Below are 19,395 nucleotides of genomic sequence, written 5' to 3'. Positions count from 1 at the left end.
ACACACACACACACACACACACACACACACACACACACACACACACACACACACACACACACACACATGGACTTACAGGTTAACAGACCAGACAGAGGAATAAAATGATAACTAGGGATCCTAGAAACCTTTCTGGTAGATTTCTTTAGACTTTAATCTCTTTTTAAGTAAAAGATACTTTTTAGTCATACTACAGAGAGATGACTACACAAGGAAAAGAAAGTAATACATTTTCTATTTCCAAAGACCTTCTTTCTTGTGAAAATAATGCTTCAAGTATTATTTAAGAAATTGATGTCATACATTAGCTACAAATTATATTATGTTTTGAATGTTTATACTCTTGCCAAAACACTTTAGATGTTCTTTTCCCCTCTGGTGTGAAGTACCATTCTTGTTGTTTTTTTATTAAATATACATGGAATTCTCATGTGAACTTGTGGGAATATGGACGTATGTTCATCTATAGCACTTTGAAACATGCCACAACATCAGGAGAGATGATGGAAATATTTAATGGCCAGCAAGGTGTGGGTACCAACCAATCAGAGCAGACATTGGACAAGAACAATGTACGGTTAGCTACAGTAGTAATGCCCTAAGGTCTGTTAGCCTTTGTATAATGCATGGAGGACCTAATGGAATTAGGTGTTAACTAGGAGGCTGAGATTAGTAAAACTGATTCTAATTCATTTGAGTATGGTGTTTTAAATTACATAAAGGTCCCATTTTTTGTTACATCTGATGTATACTTCTTCCAAATTGTCTATTGCTTGACTAATATGAGAATTACAGATGACCTCTGTTAAATTACTATATTTCTGATAAGTGTATTGTATAAACTTTTTAATTTGTGTAGTAATTTAGCTCTCTCTCCGTAGGGACAATATCAAGTTTATATTAGGTTTAGTGTATTCAGTCATTTAAAGTCATTTAGGGATTAGAAGTAATTATTTGTAAGTGATAGGGTTTTTTTTACTTTTTTCACCTCTTTTTGAAAACGTAGGTTGGTAAGAAAAAATGCTAAGTGATTATGGTTGCCTGTAGGTTTTGTTAATGGCGCGAAGGTGGGATTTTATAATCTTAATTGGGGATAATTTTGAAAGTTAAATGCAGTACTAGAATAAGTTCCCATTCAGTTGTAAAACAGCAGTAGCTTTTATGTATTTAGCACTCATCGTGATTTAGGCAATATTTATTCCAAGTGCATTATATAAACCATCACATTTATCACTTACTACAATATTATACAGTAAATAATTTTATTGCTCTTAAAATTGGATTCAAGACTGGCGTATTTGCTAATTCTACATCTTGTGTAGATACTAAACTACTCAAGGACAAGGACAGTATTCATAATATTATCCTTGTTCCTTGACGGAGGGAAAATGGGCTTTATATACACAGGTTAACTTGGACAATGTAAGGGCCCTAGCTCTCCATTAAGCTGATACATGTGGACACTTTTTGAAAGGTTTAAACGGACGCACTAATGAAAGAACTTCTGAATATATTGGTAATGGTGAGCTCAGTCCTTTCTCTCCCTGTTTTTAGTACCAGGGCAGCCGCTAAACTTCAAAGCAGAACCTGAGTCTGAAACAAGTATTTTGCTCTCTTGGACACCTCCACGTTCAGACACCATCGCCAACTATGAGCTGGTCTACAAGGACGGGGAGCATGGCGAGGAGGTAGGACTGCTTCTCACCTTTGAATCATTCACTACACTGAGGCACTTCCCTACCCATGTGTACTTACGCAAGTTCTGTTAAAAGGTCAGATGTCTATAAAGGACTTTGGTGGAAAAGGTTTCTTCATCAAAAGAGAAATGTGACTGAGAAAAACAGAAAGAGTGTTTGGGGACTTGGTAATGGGAGGGGTGAGAAAACAAAAGACAGCTATTGTCCCTTTTGGAACTATGTTCTGTTTAGGTTTTCAGGCTACTTACAGAACTATCAGATTATGAAAGAATATACCCCATGAGACTTGGGAACTTCCTTTATTTCTCTTCTGCATTAAAGTACTTAAATCACTGTAGACACATGAATTAAATGAGTTCCCAGGCTTTAAGTAGATGAATTTGTCCAAACTGGTTTCAGAGAAAGGTGCCCCCTAGCAAATATTTATTTATATGCCGAGAATTATTTGATGTAAATGTTAATAAATATAAAGTTTGAGTTTGTTATGCAAATAAAATAACAGTAGATTGTAAAAACTAGAAATTGTTGATAATTACTGAAAAGAGACACAAAAATCAAAATAACTAATATGTATATTAATGGGCATTATTCTGAGGGTTTCACATACATTAACTCACTTAATCTTTGCAACAGTGCAATGAGTCAGCCTCTGTTATTAATCTATTTCACATATAACACAATGGAAGGACAGAAAAAAGTTAATTTGCCCAAAGTTTCACACTACTGAATGGCAAAGCTGGAATTTGAATCTGAGCAGTTTCTAGAATCTACGTTCTTACCTGTTAGGGTACACTGCCTCTTGGGTGCACTTTGAATAGATTATGGCAATTGGAATTAAGATACGTCTAAAATTTTCAGAACGGGAATATACAATAGTAATGAATGTGTTTCTTGTGTTATTGTGAAATCCAATAGGGAACGTTAAGACAAAAAGTTAGTAAAACCATATGTGAAAACTTAATCCACACAAACCATTTTATTATACCTCTTAGCTTGCTTTATCTTAAAAAGATCTTCACGAAGCTGAAGAGCCCCTACGTTCTAATAAGGAATCCCTTTTTTAAACACTCACTCACTAAATGAACTATTATCAATGAACTTGTGGCACATCATTTTGAGTACTATAATAAACGAATATGATACTGGAAACTTCCATTTTATTATATCTGTTTAAATTAAGCAGAATCTCCAAAGACCAAGTTCTAAATGAGGTGCTCTTACATTTAGCTAACAAAGGCAATAGAAATTAATCGCTCAAAAAGTAACATAATTGAAATGCTGGTATAACTTCAAGTACTCATGTTACGACTATTGACGTTTTTAGTAAGACATAAATCAGCATTAAATTATTTTAAATCCTTACCACTAACCCCCTAAAAACTAATAAAAACAGTAAAGAGAGGCAGTCCTTTGAGAAGGCCATGGATGTGTGAATGTGGGCACACCTACTTTGCTTTACAGGTGTTTATTTACGGAATCCCTTTTTTTCTTGTTATTTGGTAAATCTGAAATTTCTGAAAGCTTTTATATTTGCAAGCCAGAACCCCCCAGGAATGTTTTTCTCTAGTTTTATGTTTGAATTCCCCTTGACTGATTTCTGTTTGTGTGAACAGCAAATACTATTTGATATAAAGCCTTAAGATTATTTATGCCATTACTGGATTAAATATTAGCTTGCATTTGAAGGTTTGCTACAGGCTAACGTTCAGTCTGAGATTGATTACCTATAGACAGCTTTATTTTTGCTAAAATACAAGGCAAATTTCAAACATGAAAAGCAAGAGCTATAACATTCAATTAAAGAAACCTTATTTCAAAAGCCCTTTATGATGTTAAAAGTTATAGAAAAGTTGTATTCTTTTTTCTAGTTGTAGGCTCTATATTCACCAAGAAAGGAAGCTTTAAAATTATTTTAAGTCACCCTAAAGTAATGATATGATTTCATATAAATTATCCAGCTTTCTTCAGAACTAACATCTGTTTTTTATCCAGTCAGACCTTGGCAATGTCAGATCTCATTTATAGCAACCTCATGTAAACTCTACACTGTTTCCTGTTGTTAATTCTGGCCGTATCTTTTTTGCTCCTACTTAGATTGCAGAAGGTCCTAGGCTATGAGCTAGCCATCTCTTCAAATGGAACTGCCCCTGCTGGGCATGCTCTACTCTCAGGGGCAGGTGTCAGTTTCCATTGGTGAGCTCTGCCACAGCGACGCACATGCCCTAAGGGCAGAACACATTCATGGGTGGTGGCCTCTCCACTTCCCTGTTACCTGCTACCTGTGGATAACTGTGTCATCATTAGAAAGATCCCTGGCTTCTCTAATTCCAGTTACCTTATTCATTGTAGAAACTTGCCCTTTAAACTCTGATATTTTCCTTGTGTAATTCTCCCAGTAGAGTCCTTGATACATGCTGTTGATTCTGTTTGTGATATTTTGATAACATTATAACTCTGATGACAGAAATCTGATGTTCCAGGCAGGGTGATAAAAATGTTTGAAGGAATATTCAGGAGAATGACCAGTTCTCTTGTTACTTATCCACAGCAACGAATTACCATTGAGCCGGGGACATCGTATAGACTGCAAGGCCTGAAACCAAACAGCTTGTACTACTTCCGTCTGGCGGCGCGGTCTCCTCAAGGCCTCGGTGCTTCTACAGCAGAAATATCAGCCAGAACCATGCAGTCAAGTAGGTGTCTCTCTTTGCTTACTTTCTGCCCTCTTTTCACTAGGCGATGTTACCGGCTTTTACCCCAGACAAACCTGCTAATTAATATGCTTAATCGTCAGTAGTTTCTATGCTAGCAAGCATCCAACTTTGGGGATTGGAGTACAACCATGAGCTATGCTGGTTTCAAACGTGGTCCAAATAACAGATCCCATTCTCCCACTTCTTAAATTGAAAGACTTGCAGAGAATTTAGGAGATCTCCATGAGAAAAATGAGTGAAAGGAGTCAGATCAGGCCCCATGTTAACAAACCATAAGGCTGTCAAGCAATATTCAGGATGAGGAGGGCTTAGCAAACTAAAGAGGAAGCAAAAGACCAAACTTTTATCCCTTTACGTTCGCAGGTTGTAACTTTACTAACAAGTGAGTCTCTATTTCACATATTTGTTCCTGCTTAGGAAAGCTCAGCTCTGTGACTAGTTTGTTATTAACTCTGCAAGTAGTACGTGTGGAAATCTGGAACATACACAGAAAATCTGTATTTGGACAAATTTAGGAACAATGGCAAAATCACAAGTACATTTGCAACCCTAAATTGTATTTTGTTTCCTCAGGTTCAATTTCTGTTTGCAACTGTTACTCTGCAGCCTAGCTGTATTTATCACAGTGGGGTTCATTGTATCCAGGGAAGATTGTTCTGTATAAAGTAGTATATAGGAGGTTGTGTTTGATGGAAAGTTTGGTGGCTTATAATACTGTTGTTTGCTTTCTCTTTATTAAAAAGTTTCTACAATTAGTCCAGTAAACAACTTTTTACCTTGAATTGAACAGTTTTATGGAGTTGTTTCCTTAAATTTTGTTTTTGTATTTATTTTATATGCGATTTGTGATATAGTGACATATGCAATAGATATGTATAATATGAATGCCTTGAATTTTGTAAAGAGGATGTTCTATTTATTGACCTAATTTTTAGACCCATCGGCAAATATGAAATTTGTATTTTTTTAAAAGATGAATTTCTTTTCATATAAGCAAGTCTCCTATCATTTCATTTTCTACAGAAACTTGAAATCTTTCAGGGTCTTTTTGATGATAAAATTCGTATTCCTCCTCTTTCTCAAAACATAATTATTCATATGAAAAGTATTAGGATCCTGTGTCTTAATCCATTAGTGATTAGGGATTATTCCCATAAAATTTCTTTTCTTTTAAAAACTAAAGCATGTAAATTAATGCAGTTTTGTATGTCTGCTTTGAATTCCAGGAAGGCTAATAAGTAATATTGTAGAAAATAATTCCTAAAATCAGACACTTAATTAAAAGAAATGTGACATGCTTCAATATTATATTTTGCATGGTTTACTAACTTGCCTTTTTTCATATGCACATACATACATACATACATACATACTTACATACAGAATGGACTTTTTATAAGCACATCAGAAGCCTATCTGCTCTTTATTTTATTAAAGTATAAATAGGAGGTCAGAAGGTAGCAATGTAGTGAAAGCCAAATTAGCTTTTTAAAAAGAATTACAAATAAGTCCTTGCTGTTACGTGAACAAATCAATTTATTATGAATAATGATAATGCATATAAAATAGTTTTATAATTTGAAATATAAGAACCTGTAGTCATAATCAATAAAAATGATATTCTAGTGATTTTGCAAATTTTATTCCAAATTTACAAGACTGTCTTATGAGAATTTCCTTTTCATAAGTACAGGGCGCTTTTCTTTTTGATTGACTCTAGTGAAGAGCACAGACGTGTAAATTCAGAAAGACTGATAATCCTGTAAACATTTGGATGCACCTGACACTACATAATATTAAGACCCACAAAGTCTAAGGAAATACTCAAAGTACATATTCAAACACAAAAATTAAGAAATGATGTACTCATTCCACCATATTGCCCTAAAAAATATGTATGTATATGTATATCTTATTACACTTGTTTGTTCTTCTTTAGGAACACATATTATTAACTTTAGAAATGATTTCTGACAACAGTTGTGTTGTTCTTTAATTTTCCAAATAATGGTGTTTGATTAATTTGATGGAAAATTATTATTCAGAAGGTGACCAATTTATTTTAGAATGGGCAATAAGGAAGTTTATCTTTCAACTCTTATGTAAATCCTACTTGATATGAATAATTTTAAGAAATGAAAAGAATTTTGCACGTAAGTCATATCTTTTCCAGATGGTTCTCAGGATTTTTTTAAAACAATTCTTTTTAATGGCTGTGTTATTGACATTTTGTAAGGGATAGGTGATTATTATTGATTTTACCAAAATTTGCTGGTGGGATATAATTCTTCACTAGCAATGGTGTCTCAAGAAGAGTTATAATAAAAAAAGCTGAAAACTGATGTAGGGTAAGTACAAGTTACAGTCAGAATCAACAAGCCTGACATTATCCTCGGGTAGGTAAACCTTGAACTATGCATTTTCATCCTTTATTGATTCTGCATGCTCACTGTACATGGGCTACGATCGATGTTAGGTTAAGACTTTTCCTTAAAACTGGCCAGGCAGTCTCTGTTTTTCAGATAGTCAGAGGGAACCCTTTTACATTTGTTGGGCTTTTATTTCTTTCCTTTTTTTAAAAATTGGGATTGGCGGAAGGGCAGCTAACAGTTAATGCAACTTTGTACACTTGAGAATCGTTTCACAAGTGAATACTGTATGTGAATCACTCTTGTTCTAGAATGTAGAAGTGAAAGCTTGAAACAGTATCTGTGAAGTATCATCAGACTCTCACGTAATAAATTTTGCACTATTTGCAGCTGTTTTCAAGTTAGATAGTCTCTATCGTAGGGCTGGGGAATACTGAGGGATTGGTTTAGAAGAAGAATTTAAATTGCAGGTAGGTAATTTTATTTGAGGCTCTATTATCTCAAGGTTTCATTTTCACATATTCCCCCCACCCATTATTTAACAATTAATTTTGGTCATTTATTCATTTTTTGGTTTATTCATATTACTAAGCCAAGGTACATAAATTTATCTTTAAAAATTTATTTTAAGTTTCAAAGCCTTATTTTTGTTTTGTTGCCCTTATTGTTCGTTTATTTATTTTTGCCTTTTCTTTTGTTTTATCATTTTTTTGTTTTCCAACCACTCCTGTCCTTTCACTCAAACCCTCCTTTAACTCACTACCAAAATAAGAGCCATCAGCTCCTCCTCAAGACATTAGTTGCACCAGCCCAAGTTCCACTAGTATTTTGGTAAGTTGGCAACCTCCACCAGTGGAAAAACAGAATGGCATTATTACTGAATACTCCATCAAGTATACCGCAGTGGACGGAGAAGATGACAAACCTCATGAGATTTTGGGAATTCCTTCGGACACTACCAAATACCTTTTGGAACAGCTGGAAAAATGGACTGAGTACCGGATCACTGTGACAGCCCACACAGATGTCGGCCCCGGCCCCGAGAGCTTGTCCGTATTGATTCGAACCGATGAAGATGGTATGTTGCCTCTGCTCCGTCAGTTTGCATCCTTCTGACAGTCTTGGTCTGCTGTCTTTGATAGGCTAACAGTAATCCGTTTTTCTCTGCTCATCTTTTTTACCCAGCATCGCTATAACTGCAGTAGTTTTTGCCAAAGACCTATCTTTGCTATGGCCTGGGCATTTTTTGTTTTTTGGTTTTTATTTTGGATCTCAACACAATAATTTGCTTCCCTTTGAAAGAACAGTTTGCTACTATGACCTTGCAATCCAGGCCCTTCTCTGTACCTTCATCTAAAGTCTTCTGCTTTTTTTTTTTTTTGGCTTTTTGTAGTCACTTCTTTTACATTTTGAAGTTAACTTTTCAAAACTGCCTTCTTATCCTCTTGTTGCCTTTTTGTCTTGCATATTTCGGAGACACTGATGCTTGACCTTCAATTTTTGGCATCTGTTGTATGGAATACCTTTGATATGAGATTAAAAAAAAGAAGAAAATCCATATAATCAAGAATCTTTTTTTATTCTACGAAAAAGAAACCTTTAAAAAACACACAACAGTCAACAACCAGTTTTTGTTATTATTTCAATGCTATACCTCTTTGTGCTTTAATGCTTTGAGCCTCAAAGCATCTTCCTTGGCTTTTGTACATTTTTTACATGTTTTTCTATTTCTCTGATACTCTTTTTTTCTTCCATTTTTTCTTTTTTTTTTGGCATCGGTCATGTTTTTTGATCTTTTCTTAAAAGGTAGAGCAGATTGGTTGAGCATTTTCATTGGTTGAAAATGTTTGTATTCCACAAAGGAAACATAGTGGGTCTGCCCATTTTTTTTTTTTTAACCTAAGTAAAGAAAATGCTCTGACTGGGTGGGACAAGTGCCTATAATTTTCTTTTATCCGATGATGTTGTTCCAGTTCCTAGTGGTCCTCCTCGCAAAGTCGAGGTAGAGGCTGTCAACTCAACATCTGTTAAAGTCTCATGGCGCTCACCTGTGCCCAATAAACAGCATGGCCAGATAAGAGGATACCAGGTGCATTATGTGAGGATGGAAAATGGTGAGCCCAAGGGCCAGCCCATGCTGAAGGATGTCATGCTGGCTGATGCACAGGTAAGACTGAAATTACATACCACTGCTTTTATATGATATATTCATTTTAATCTGTACCTTGAAATGGGCCCCATTTTTAATTTTTTCACATTTTAAAAACCCTGTACACAATTCTAGTTTTTAAAACACATGATCCATATTTATCTTCTCAATCACAGTCGATATCAAATGAGGAATTGAACTGTAATGAAATGACACGTGATTAAAAACATGTAACTGTTTTCTCAAAATACAGATGTTCAGCTTTCTACACCTATATCTGAGTTTGCCTTTCTGACCTCAAAAAAGTTGGTTTTAATCAAACCAAAGGAAGAATTTTAAGCAGCAGTTTTGCTGATAGAATCTACTTTCTGCTGTGCTAAAACTACTTGGAACTAGTTCATCTAATTTCTAAATGTATGACTTCTTCCACTGAAGAATAGACATTCTTTTGGGGGGAAAGTTATCCAGATAGTATTTTATTTAGTAATTCTTTATCAAATCACTTATTTGATGAAAATAATTGTTTCATTTCCCAAAAAATGAAGAAAATGACAATGATGAAAATTAGTGTTTCCCAGGGAATAAACGGGATCGCCTATGTTGAGCCAAGGTGATTAAAATGTTAAGAGTAGTTGAGTATGTGAGAAATTCTGTTGATCCTAAGGCAGTGGTTTACAACTATATGGTCACAATTTGGTTTTATAACCAGTTGTTTAAAATAGAGCATTAAAAGTTTTCAATTTTTTTCATAAATTAGAGGTGATTCAAAGGTAATACCATATTTTCCTAAAAAGAAGAGGAAGATTTCAATTAATAACTGCCCTGCTGAGGATTATACATAATCCATGGACTAGGTTACCTATGCTTGGTACAGTAGTGATAGAATATTATGACGAGGGAGGTGCTTTGCTTCTCCAGTGAATTGAAAGCTGAGCATGGAAATGGATGGGATTTGTGAAAATTTGAAGCTTAGTTCAATGGAAAATTCCTTCCTTAGTACGAAAGTGACGAAGGTTACGAACCAAGTTGAGAACTGCTGCACCAGGTTGCAAAATTTTGCATTCTTGTCTCAGTAAAACTAAGAGGCCAATAAATATCCTTGTGGTTCTAAGTATTTACTCCAGAGTCTTAATATAATCAACTCACAAAGGTCTTATGTTTGTTTCAGTTCTGAAACATTCTAACTAAGGGAATCTAGATTAGTGGCTAACTTAACAACCTGGCATCCGGTTGTGTAGTTCTGGTCTGAAGGCCACTTCTGTAAATTTAGTTGGACATTCATAGCATCCCTTAGACTCTTGAAAAAGGGCCATTGATTTGATTTTTCTAAATAGTTATTTTGTACCAGCTGTAAAATAGAGAGTTCTCATAGTATAAAATTAATAAATCCTTCAATGCTTGTACTTAGTTGTGAGTCTGTAATTATGAAGAAAAGATATGACCATCATGCCTTGATATTGTTCTTCAGTTCTTAGATAATCTTCCATGATAGAAGTGTAGTTCTTTTGCTATTTTCATTGGGAATATGGTAGTTAATGGAATTATATTATACAAAATGCCTTAAATGTCAATTCAATCTTTTTTTTTAACCTCTCTTACACTTTGGCTTTCCTTCATTTATTTTCTGATTTTCCTTGTGTGATTTTTGCTTTGGTTTTTGATTTTTTTGTCCATCTCATATAATCTCTTTGACTGTTCATTGAAATTTCACTATGGCTTGCAGAACTTCACTGGAGCTGTACAATTTCAATATTAATGAAAGATATTAATCTAAATAGTGAATTGAGTTAATTGTGTAACCTAAGGAAAAAGTCAAAATAAATGTTAGAAAGTAGTGTGCATTAGCTTTTTGCTATGCCTTATTGATTCATTCCACTGAACCATACGTTAAAAAAAAAATTAAGTGGTTTTAGTGATAGTACAGAGCATATTTACTTTTGACCTCTCATTTGGGAGTGAAGATGGCACCATAACACACTTGCACTCTTTGGAATTTTATTGTACACACTGTTTCAATTGCTTAGTTTTTTTAATCTAAGGAGGGCAGCATTGCCTTTATCAGGCTACAAATTTCTCTTCATTTTTTTTGTTTTGTTTTGTTTCCCCCTTCCCATTCTTCTTAATGTCAATCAGTGGGAATTTGATGATACTACTGAACATGTGAGTAATTTTTGACTGCTGTGTCAAAACAGATTATGAATGCTTGGTTTTTCTGATACGCCTGTTTCACTTATTTGTGATGTCACCACAGTTTGCTTGGATGCATGAACTAACAAATTATTTTTTAATTATCTTCACTATGTGGTACACTTTTTTATTTTGGTTTTTGTTTTGTGAAATTGGCATGGTGCTACTGATTACATCAGAAATGTCACGAGCTCACATTGTTTTGGTGGCTGCTACTAACTCCACCTTGTGACACAGTTAGAGGAGGCATGCTTTGAGTGGAGGCATCACAGACTGGAGATATCAAGTTGTTTGTTGTAGGCTGTTCATAAATCTTACTCCAGGGTTATATAGTCAGTGGATAACATGATGTATATCTGGCACTAATTAACTCTATCTAAAAATGGCAATTTTATGTTGTACAAATCTGCGTGAAATTGAATGAATCATGCCAAGAAGCAAAAGGTATCTCATTGAGGGAGGAATTTTTTCAAATATTTGAATGAGTGAATTCTGTTATTTATTGAGAGCTTATTATGTATAAGGTACTGTGGGGGACACAATATGTGACACCTGCCTTCCAAGCTCTTGCAACCTGGGTGGCTAGGACAAATGTAAAGTTGAAAAAAGTTCCATGAAGTGTAACAAAAAGCAATGGCCTCAACCAATGTGTAATTATTTAGTAAATGAGTAACAATGTCAGTAAGAGCTATGAGTTCACAGACAGTAGACTGGGATGGGAGAAGAGATCCTGAAACTTAGTTGAGAACCTAAAGGATGAATAGGGATTGAAGAGGTAAAAAGTGTGTGTGTGTGTGTGTGTGTGTGTGTGTGTTGGGAAGTTGGAGGTGGGAACATATTTTTTAAAGTTAAGCACAGTGGAAGCAGTCATGAGGCAGTCAAGAGTGTGATATAGTCAGATGACAGTGAGCTCACCACTTTGAAATGAATGAAGGGTTCAGGTTAGTAAATTAGTGCTAACTGTGGCTAAAATGTAGCTTTCAATGTAATGTTGGGAAAGCCTGAAGTGTAAAGCTAAAGAGCTATTAACTCTTCAGTACTGAAGAGACATAAAAAATTATTGAGAAGAGAAATAGGAGAAAGGCTAGTAAGAGCTATTCTTTCATTTAATAAATAAATATTTTTTGCGAAAGCATAGGGCTCTTGTTGAGAATATTGGCAAATATGGGGGGCAAGGTGTCAGTTCTCATGGAATTGTGAGTATAGGAGTGTTTTATAAAATTATTTGACCATGACCTGTAGTAAGCAATGCATTGTATATCCTGAACAATGCATGTGTATGTTTAAAATAAACGTTTTACAAAATAATACCTTACCTTTAAATATACATAAACTTTAATATTTTGCGTTCAAGTGTATTGTATTTCTTTAATGCTGGTCACGACTGACTAAACTGATTTCATGACTTACTAAATGGGTCATTACCTGCAGCTTAAAAACCAATGGCTTAGTGGATAGATTGTAGAAAAAAAGATAGTAAACAGGGAAACAAATAAAATGAGCCCTTTTACTAAATTAGTCGTGAAGTGATAAAAATTCAACAAACTTGAGGCATTAGAAATGAAAAAGGGACAGTTATGATCCATACTTTAAAGAATTGACAAAAATTTGCTGACTAGCTAAGAATTTGAGGAAAAAAAGAGATCAAAGTTCACTCATAAGTTTTGACGACATTCTACTATTCATTAAAATATGGCAATAGGGAGGGGCGTCTGCTTTTGAGAGAGACGTTGAAGCTTTAGTTAAGTTGAACTTGAGGTAACACTTGGCAGTCACAGGAAGACGTTTGGCATATATTTACACTGTATATAGTACTGGAGCCCTGGTGGGAGCTCCAGTACCTGCTCCTGGTGGAATCAGGGCTAGAGATGAATTTAGGATATATGCAGAAAAACTTTTTTAAGGTTTGGAAATGAATGCAGTTTTTCTTTAGGACTAGAGAGAAACACAGCACACAAGTGACTGTGACAGAACATCCAAAAATGCTAACTTTAAACAGGCAGGGGTGAAAAGTAGAGTGGAGATGGGATAGGAGAAGACAGACTGAGGAACTGTGGCTATGGTGTCAGCCTCACCACCCTACGGAGGGTGCAGAAAGCACCAAGGAAGCATGCCCACAGCTTAAAGAAAGAAGATGTAACCCAAGAGATGATGTGATCCAGGCAAATAGAGATGTGTCCAGCTGAGATTACACCACTGCAGAGGGCTTGACCAATTTCACATCGCATCCAGTGCGAGAGGAAGGACACGTGTGGTTAACCCCAATTTTATAAATGAGAAACTATTTATATAAGGCTGAGAGTATATAAATTTCTTGCTATATGATTTGGTGATAGAACCAAGCCTCCATTCTTCCTCCTCCTAGCTTTGCCTGCTTTCAGCAGCAATCCAGTGGCATGTGAGGGGGACCTTGGAGACAATAATGTTGGCATTTACCCGTCATAATTTTTGGAATAGCCACTGTGACTGCCGTAATTTAAAATGCCACTGTTGGTGGTTCACTTGGTTTTTATATTCTCTGTAATGTTAGTGAAACTGTTCCAAGATCCTGAAAATAAAGTCTCTCTCCCAAATTTAGTCCATTCTTCTGGCAGAATAATATTTCCAATGGCTCTTCAGAATGGTATCTGAAATTTTTGAATTTCCACACTGATGATATTCCTACTGTTTTGAGAAAAGCACATTGTCAAAAGCTGTCATATTTGGGATTGGATTCAACAATTGAGTTTTATGGTGTCCCTTACAGCCTTGCACAGAAAAATCCTAGCATCCTTTACACAATGCAGTCTACTCACTAAACTCTCACTTGCAGTATCTTTAGATGTGGAAGGCAATGACATTGTATATTTTCTCAAATTTATCCACATTCAATTTGAAAACATAGCTGTGCCAAAAAGCTGAAAGGACTTTTTATTGCTGTGTGTATGTAGCTCTAAGGAAAATACCAGAACAAATTAATAGCCAGCACACTATCTAAAGAATCCTGAAACCTTCAATTTGGAAGAACAGTTCTAGAATCATCTAGTCTCATCACCATCCCAGCTTTGGGCCCTTACTATGAGAGAATTAAGAGTTTCAATAAATAGTTTGTGACATTTAATGTTTTCTGAATAGTCAGAATTAATAGAACACATATTCATGATGTGGTAGAACAAGTCCCATTCTTTGGTTTTATGGCCTGCTCTCCAAATCGTCAGAAATTTCTCCTTAGCGTATAATGATTTTAGTTCATAGCCTATACAATTAACCAATAATATGTTACTTGAGTCCAGAGAAACTTCTCTGGCTCTCAGGATATCTAGGTCCAACAGATCAGCCATTTGGCAAAATATTTACATGGTGATAAAACAGACGGTGTTGGCATCAGCCCCGTCACCAGTCTGTGGACCAGACTATAGTGGATACATATGGAGAGCTGCTGGCATAACAAACAGCTAAGTTATGGATTGCTCTCTACGAGCCAGGCATAGCTCTAAGTGTTTACCTGCTACAACTCATTTAATTCTCCAGTAGCCCTCTGGAGTCCTATTATTCCGAGTTTCACATGGGAAACTGAGGCACAGAGGGGTAAACTCACTTGCCCTGGATCCTCACACTAGTGAATAAAGAGAGGCTCTAGGAGGTCTGACTCTAGGTTTTGTGTTTTTAACCACTACCCCTTAGATAGAGTAGTAGCTGTCTTTTAGGATGGCTGAAGACCTCTCTTCAATGTCAGCATGAAAACAGATCATCACAGCATGAGCTCCAGGCATGAAACTCCCAGTGCTTGGCATGGCTTCAGGGAATGTTCAAGCATGCGCAGAATGAAGGTGGAGGTCTTTTTTTTACCCCCAGGGCATTCATGGCGTGTTTTGAATTGGTGTCATTCTATTGTCTCATTTCAGGACATGATCATTTCTGGGCTACAGCCTGAAACTTCCTACTCCCTCACCGTCACAGCCTACACCACCAAAGGAGACGGTGCTCGCAGCAAGCCCAAACTGGTGTCCACCACTGGGGCAGGTAACCTTGTCTGTGCATGTATGTGCCTCGAATGTGTTCCAGGCAACAATAATACTAACTCTCCAAACGGTATAGGTGGCTTCTATCAAAGGGAAAAAGGGAAAAAATTGACTGTGGTGAATTTTTGTGTTTTATGATATATAATTCAGACGAAAAAAAATTCAAGTACATACTTAGCCTGAATTACTCAGTCATTCACCAAATAATTTTTGGGCACCTACTATGTGTCAGGCACTATTCCCAGGATGGGGGATACAGTGGTCAACAAAATAGAAAAATACTCTGTCCTCTTGAAATCTGTTTTCTGACCAGGACTGCATAATTAACGAGTGAACAAATGACTGTAGAATAAAATGTCAGGAAGTGATAAGCTGCAAATAAAGATGTGTGGGCATTAAGGATAGGGCAGGCCCTGGGACTTGTTTTGGAAAGAGTGATTGGCGGACTCTTCGGGGAAGGTTATTTAAGCTGAGATGAAGGATGTGAGGAAACGAGTCCCATGAGATCCAGTGGGCAGATCATCTAGGCAGGAAAGTCACTCAGCAGCTTCAGCCTCTCCCAACACAGATCCTGTTAAAAGAGCTCGGTTGATGACTTACAGTTTTATTTTTTATCATTTTCTCTCCTCACCCCTTGCTGTGAGGATTCTAAAGAGCACAAATTGCATAAAAGAGGGGGAATAGAAATGGGAATGAAAAAAAGCAAAAAAGACTATATAATATCAGATTGCTCCTTTCTGAAGAACAAAATTTCTTAATGCTCTTTAGAGTTACTTTGGTTGGCCACCTTAAGAAAAGCCAGCAGGAAGGAAGACTTGACGTTGTAAAACCAATAAATTAAGAGATAATTACAAAAGGATTCTCCTCCGATCCCTTTATATAGAAATCCCCCATGGAACGTTTAAACTATGATTTGATTTACTCCTCCCGAATCACTTCCCGCACAACTTTTCAGGAACACACCTCTATGTAAAGGCATAAAGCAGAGAACAGCTGTGATGTTGAGTGCCCTCCTGGGTGCCATGCTCACTGCCAAATTTGTCTAAATGTCATAAGATTTGCCTCGCTCACATCCCGCCACCTGGAACTGCCTCAAGCAGCAGGATTACAGATGGCAAAACTCCTTCAAGGCAAAGTCTTCTGGGCTTTTTTTTCTCTTTTCTTTTTTTTTAAAGAATACAGTTATATCAAGCTAATATAGTGCCCTGCATAGGAGATACATATTCAGTAGGGCATGCTGACTGTCTGGCTATGGAACCAGCCACTGTTAGAATGTAGACAACCAAGAGTAAAACCCCTGAAAATGAATCCCAAAGTGAAGAAAATACATTTCATCATAACTGTGTCTTAATAAGCCTGAAAGATCTTCCATAAAGCATCAACCTCCTATTGCCCGTAAGATGATGGCCTATAATGAGGAGAGAAAAGTAGAGGATTTATAGCTCAGGGATCTGAATCCTAGAGAAAGGAAAGATGTTTTCTATTTTAATGTCACTGAGACTAGCTCATCACTTTTAGTCACTATACAGAAAATTACTTAGAATTGTGGATCCCGTTCATATATAGGATTATTTTGGAATTTCCATTCACAATTTCAGATCTTTCTTAATCAGTGGAGAGTTAAGTATTGAGGTAAGAAAAGCTTATAATTTTGATGTCTTCACATTTATTTATTTGAGATCTCCCCACTGAGCCTGCGTTGGAGGTGAGAGAATCCAGATTTATAATTCCTTTAAGAGAAAAACTCTAGTTTTCTTTGCTGCCAACCTACTAGTCAAAAAGCATTCCCTAGTCGTGGTTTATCTCCAGGTAATCAGTGAACACATTAATTTGTTTCATATACTATTACCAAAAAAATCCTTATACTTATGTGACTATGAAGAATTACTGAGTTTCTCTCACAGACGTGAGCTCCTAACAACCATAATTATAAGAGTATTTAGTTACAGCTCCCATGGGTAATTCAGGAATCCTCATGAAATTTTATTTTAATAGTAAAATTCCTGATTTTAGGATATGTTTATGTATAGTACTTATTTCTAGAATCTGCGAATAGTCCTATCTTTGAAACAAAGAGTAGTGGCAATAACTTAAGCAATCCATGTAGGATTCATGTAACCTGAGGGATGCTTTTAAATAAAACGTTGGCTTTTATGGTTTAATGATTATGACATTTTTGCAGTTTCTTTGTTAATACTCCCATTGTTCTGTATCATAATAATTGGTCTACTACCTCAAGTCTCAAGGTTTAAGGCAACTGGCAGATTCATTGGTTTGAAATTTTCTCAATATGTTTACATGAGTTTCACTACCATCCTGAGCAGCCATGTTTAAGGATGGTAGGAAAGATGACTATGACATGGAGAATTTGGGAGTAAGAGGTTTAGGTGAGTCAATTATGATCACTGCTGCTTGGGTGCCAGGTTAAAGTGAAGCTAAGTTTGGAGCCATAGGGACTGAGTGCCTTGGTTCATCCCTAATGGTTGCTATTGCTAAGAAGAAGTAAAGGGTAGCAGCACATATTTGCCATTTCTGAAGTCCTAAAAGATTTTGAAGAGAGAAGAGTGTAGTAAGGGAATAACAAAACTGAAGAGACAAGGGAGAAGAGATTATATGTCGTGACATAAATTAGCATTAGCTTGCTTACTGTGCAACTGGACCCTCTCTGCTTCTTCCAGCATGTTCTCTAAGATATTGCTAAAAATGACCTCCAAGCTCCCCTGAGTAATTACTTAAGTCTCTTTGATCCTGCTGATCTTTGATCAACTCCTATGCTGGAGGAAGCAGAACCATTACTGACCCTACTACGGAATGGCCTTTAAAAGTGGTCTACATAATAACACTAAGGCATCAGAAGCCTTGAGCCAGACTCCACACACAGCACCATCTGCTGCACCTCTGCTCTTCCCCACCTCAAGCATGCATTGATCAGAGGATATGGACCCTGCATTTTCCATCTTTATTTTCCCACCCAAATGCCTGTGTGCCAGTGTACAAGTCTTGGCTCAGAGTGAGTAGTTGGTAAATGTTTCATACACGGAGTTTCTGGAAACCAGAAATGGAATGGGTTCCATTGCCAATATGAGGAGTTTTGGAGAATTCTTTTTAACCATATATGCAATGTAGAACTCTCCTCATTGCTTTTCCATTTTTTCTGTTACTCCCTGGATGAAATACCACAACTTTCCAGAACCCTTACCCCAACTTGTTAAACTGTTATTCACACACTAGTGGAGCTTTTAGGCATTCTCTTCATGTGGCTAGACTCTTCTGAGGCGATCCTGGCAGTTTTTCCTTTAGCTGCCTCAGCATTCATTTCTTTCTCAAATCCGTCACTTGTGCATCTAGGTACTTCCAGGCTGATTGCCTCATAGTTTTTGGGCTTAGTGAAATGTCTGCCGGGGAGGGAGTGACTGTTGTTGGCTTGGCAATGGAGAGCACACTGCGGTGATCCTGGCACATCAGTGGAAACCACTGGGTCAGAACTGCCGCCCTTACTTCTAGAGCATTACTTTGATCTCATGATTCCAAGCTCACAGCGTTTATATCCCAGAACAAGAAAGGGCATACCACATCAAAAAACAAAAGGCATTAGTCCAACCTAAGCTTTGACCATCACAGAAGAACAGATGTACATTTTCATAAGGCCAGTGAGTTTTTTTTCTTAGAATTTGCCAGTCCATTATATTTCTCCAAATTTGTATCATGGCAATATTATAAAGTGAAACACTAGGTAATAAAATCTTGTTAATAAATGACTGACAAATATTATTAGAATGGAACCCGTATTTGTGCTTTACATCAAGAAATTTAAAAGTGTTTTATTTATCCTAACTTTACATGCATCGGGGATGCACACTCTACATACCATTATGCAGTTCCTTGGAAACAGAATTTTGGAAAATTTGGATAAATATATTTGATAAAATATATCGTCCCCGGAAAATGTTGAGACTTCGTAGTTATGTTTCTACCCAATAATTTCAATTGAGTTTTTGTTTATTAGAGGATATCTTCTTTGCTGAAAGCGCCATTTTTTCTCAGCAGAGTCTCAGGTGTTTAATCCTTGACATTATTGGCATTTTAATGGGCAAATCATGTCCATGCTATACACGCGTAAAGGGAAATTAAAGATGCTTGTCAATGTCTATCTTAAAGTGATTTTTAACATGAAAATAATTTTAAGTGTATTTAAAATAAAAATAAATAGAATAACTCAAGCACTCTCCAACATATAGATTGTGTTCTGAAACACAATCTATATGTTGTTAAGATCTT

General features: G+C 36.3%; 1 protein-coding gene across 1 annotated transcript in view; it reads left to right on the top strand.

Annotated features, from left to right (window-relative positions):
* The window catches only part of PTPRD (protein tyrosine phosphatase receptor type D), a 297,200-nt gene that overhangs the window by 125,268 nt on the left and 152,537 nt on the right, over positions 1–19,395 (top strand). The window contains exons 8-13 of the mRNA XM_046663898.1: positions 1,555–1,688; positions 4,246–4,390; positions 7,553–7,858; positions 8,754–8,947; positions 11,063–11,089; positions 15,001–15,118. Of these exons, the coding sequence (XP_046519854.1) occupies positions 1,555–1,688; positions 4,246–4,390; positions 7,553–7,858; positions 8,754–8,947; positions 11,063–11,089; positions 15,001–15,118 (924 nt within the window). The remainder of the gene's footprint in view (positions 1–1,554; positions 1,689–4,245; positions 4,391–7,552; positions 7,859–8,753; positions 8,948–11,062; positions 11,090–15,000; positions 15,119–19,395) is intronic.

The sequence above is a fragment of the Equus quagga genome, chromosome 6 (genome assembly GCF_021613505.1).
Source record: "Equus quagga isolate Etosha38 chromosome 6, UCLA_HA_Equagga_1.0, whole genome shotgun sequence".
Classification (NCBI taxonomy): Eukaryota; Metazoa; Chordata; class Mammalia; order Perissodactyla; family Equidae; genus Equus; species Equus quagga.
The sequence above is the reverse complement of the archived record's forward strand: the minus strand, read 5'-3'. Positions and strand labels throughout refer to the sequence as shown.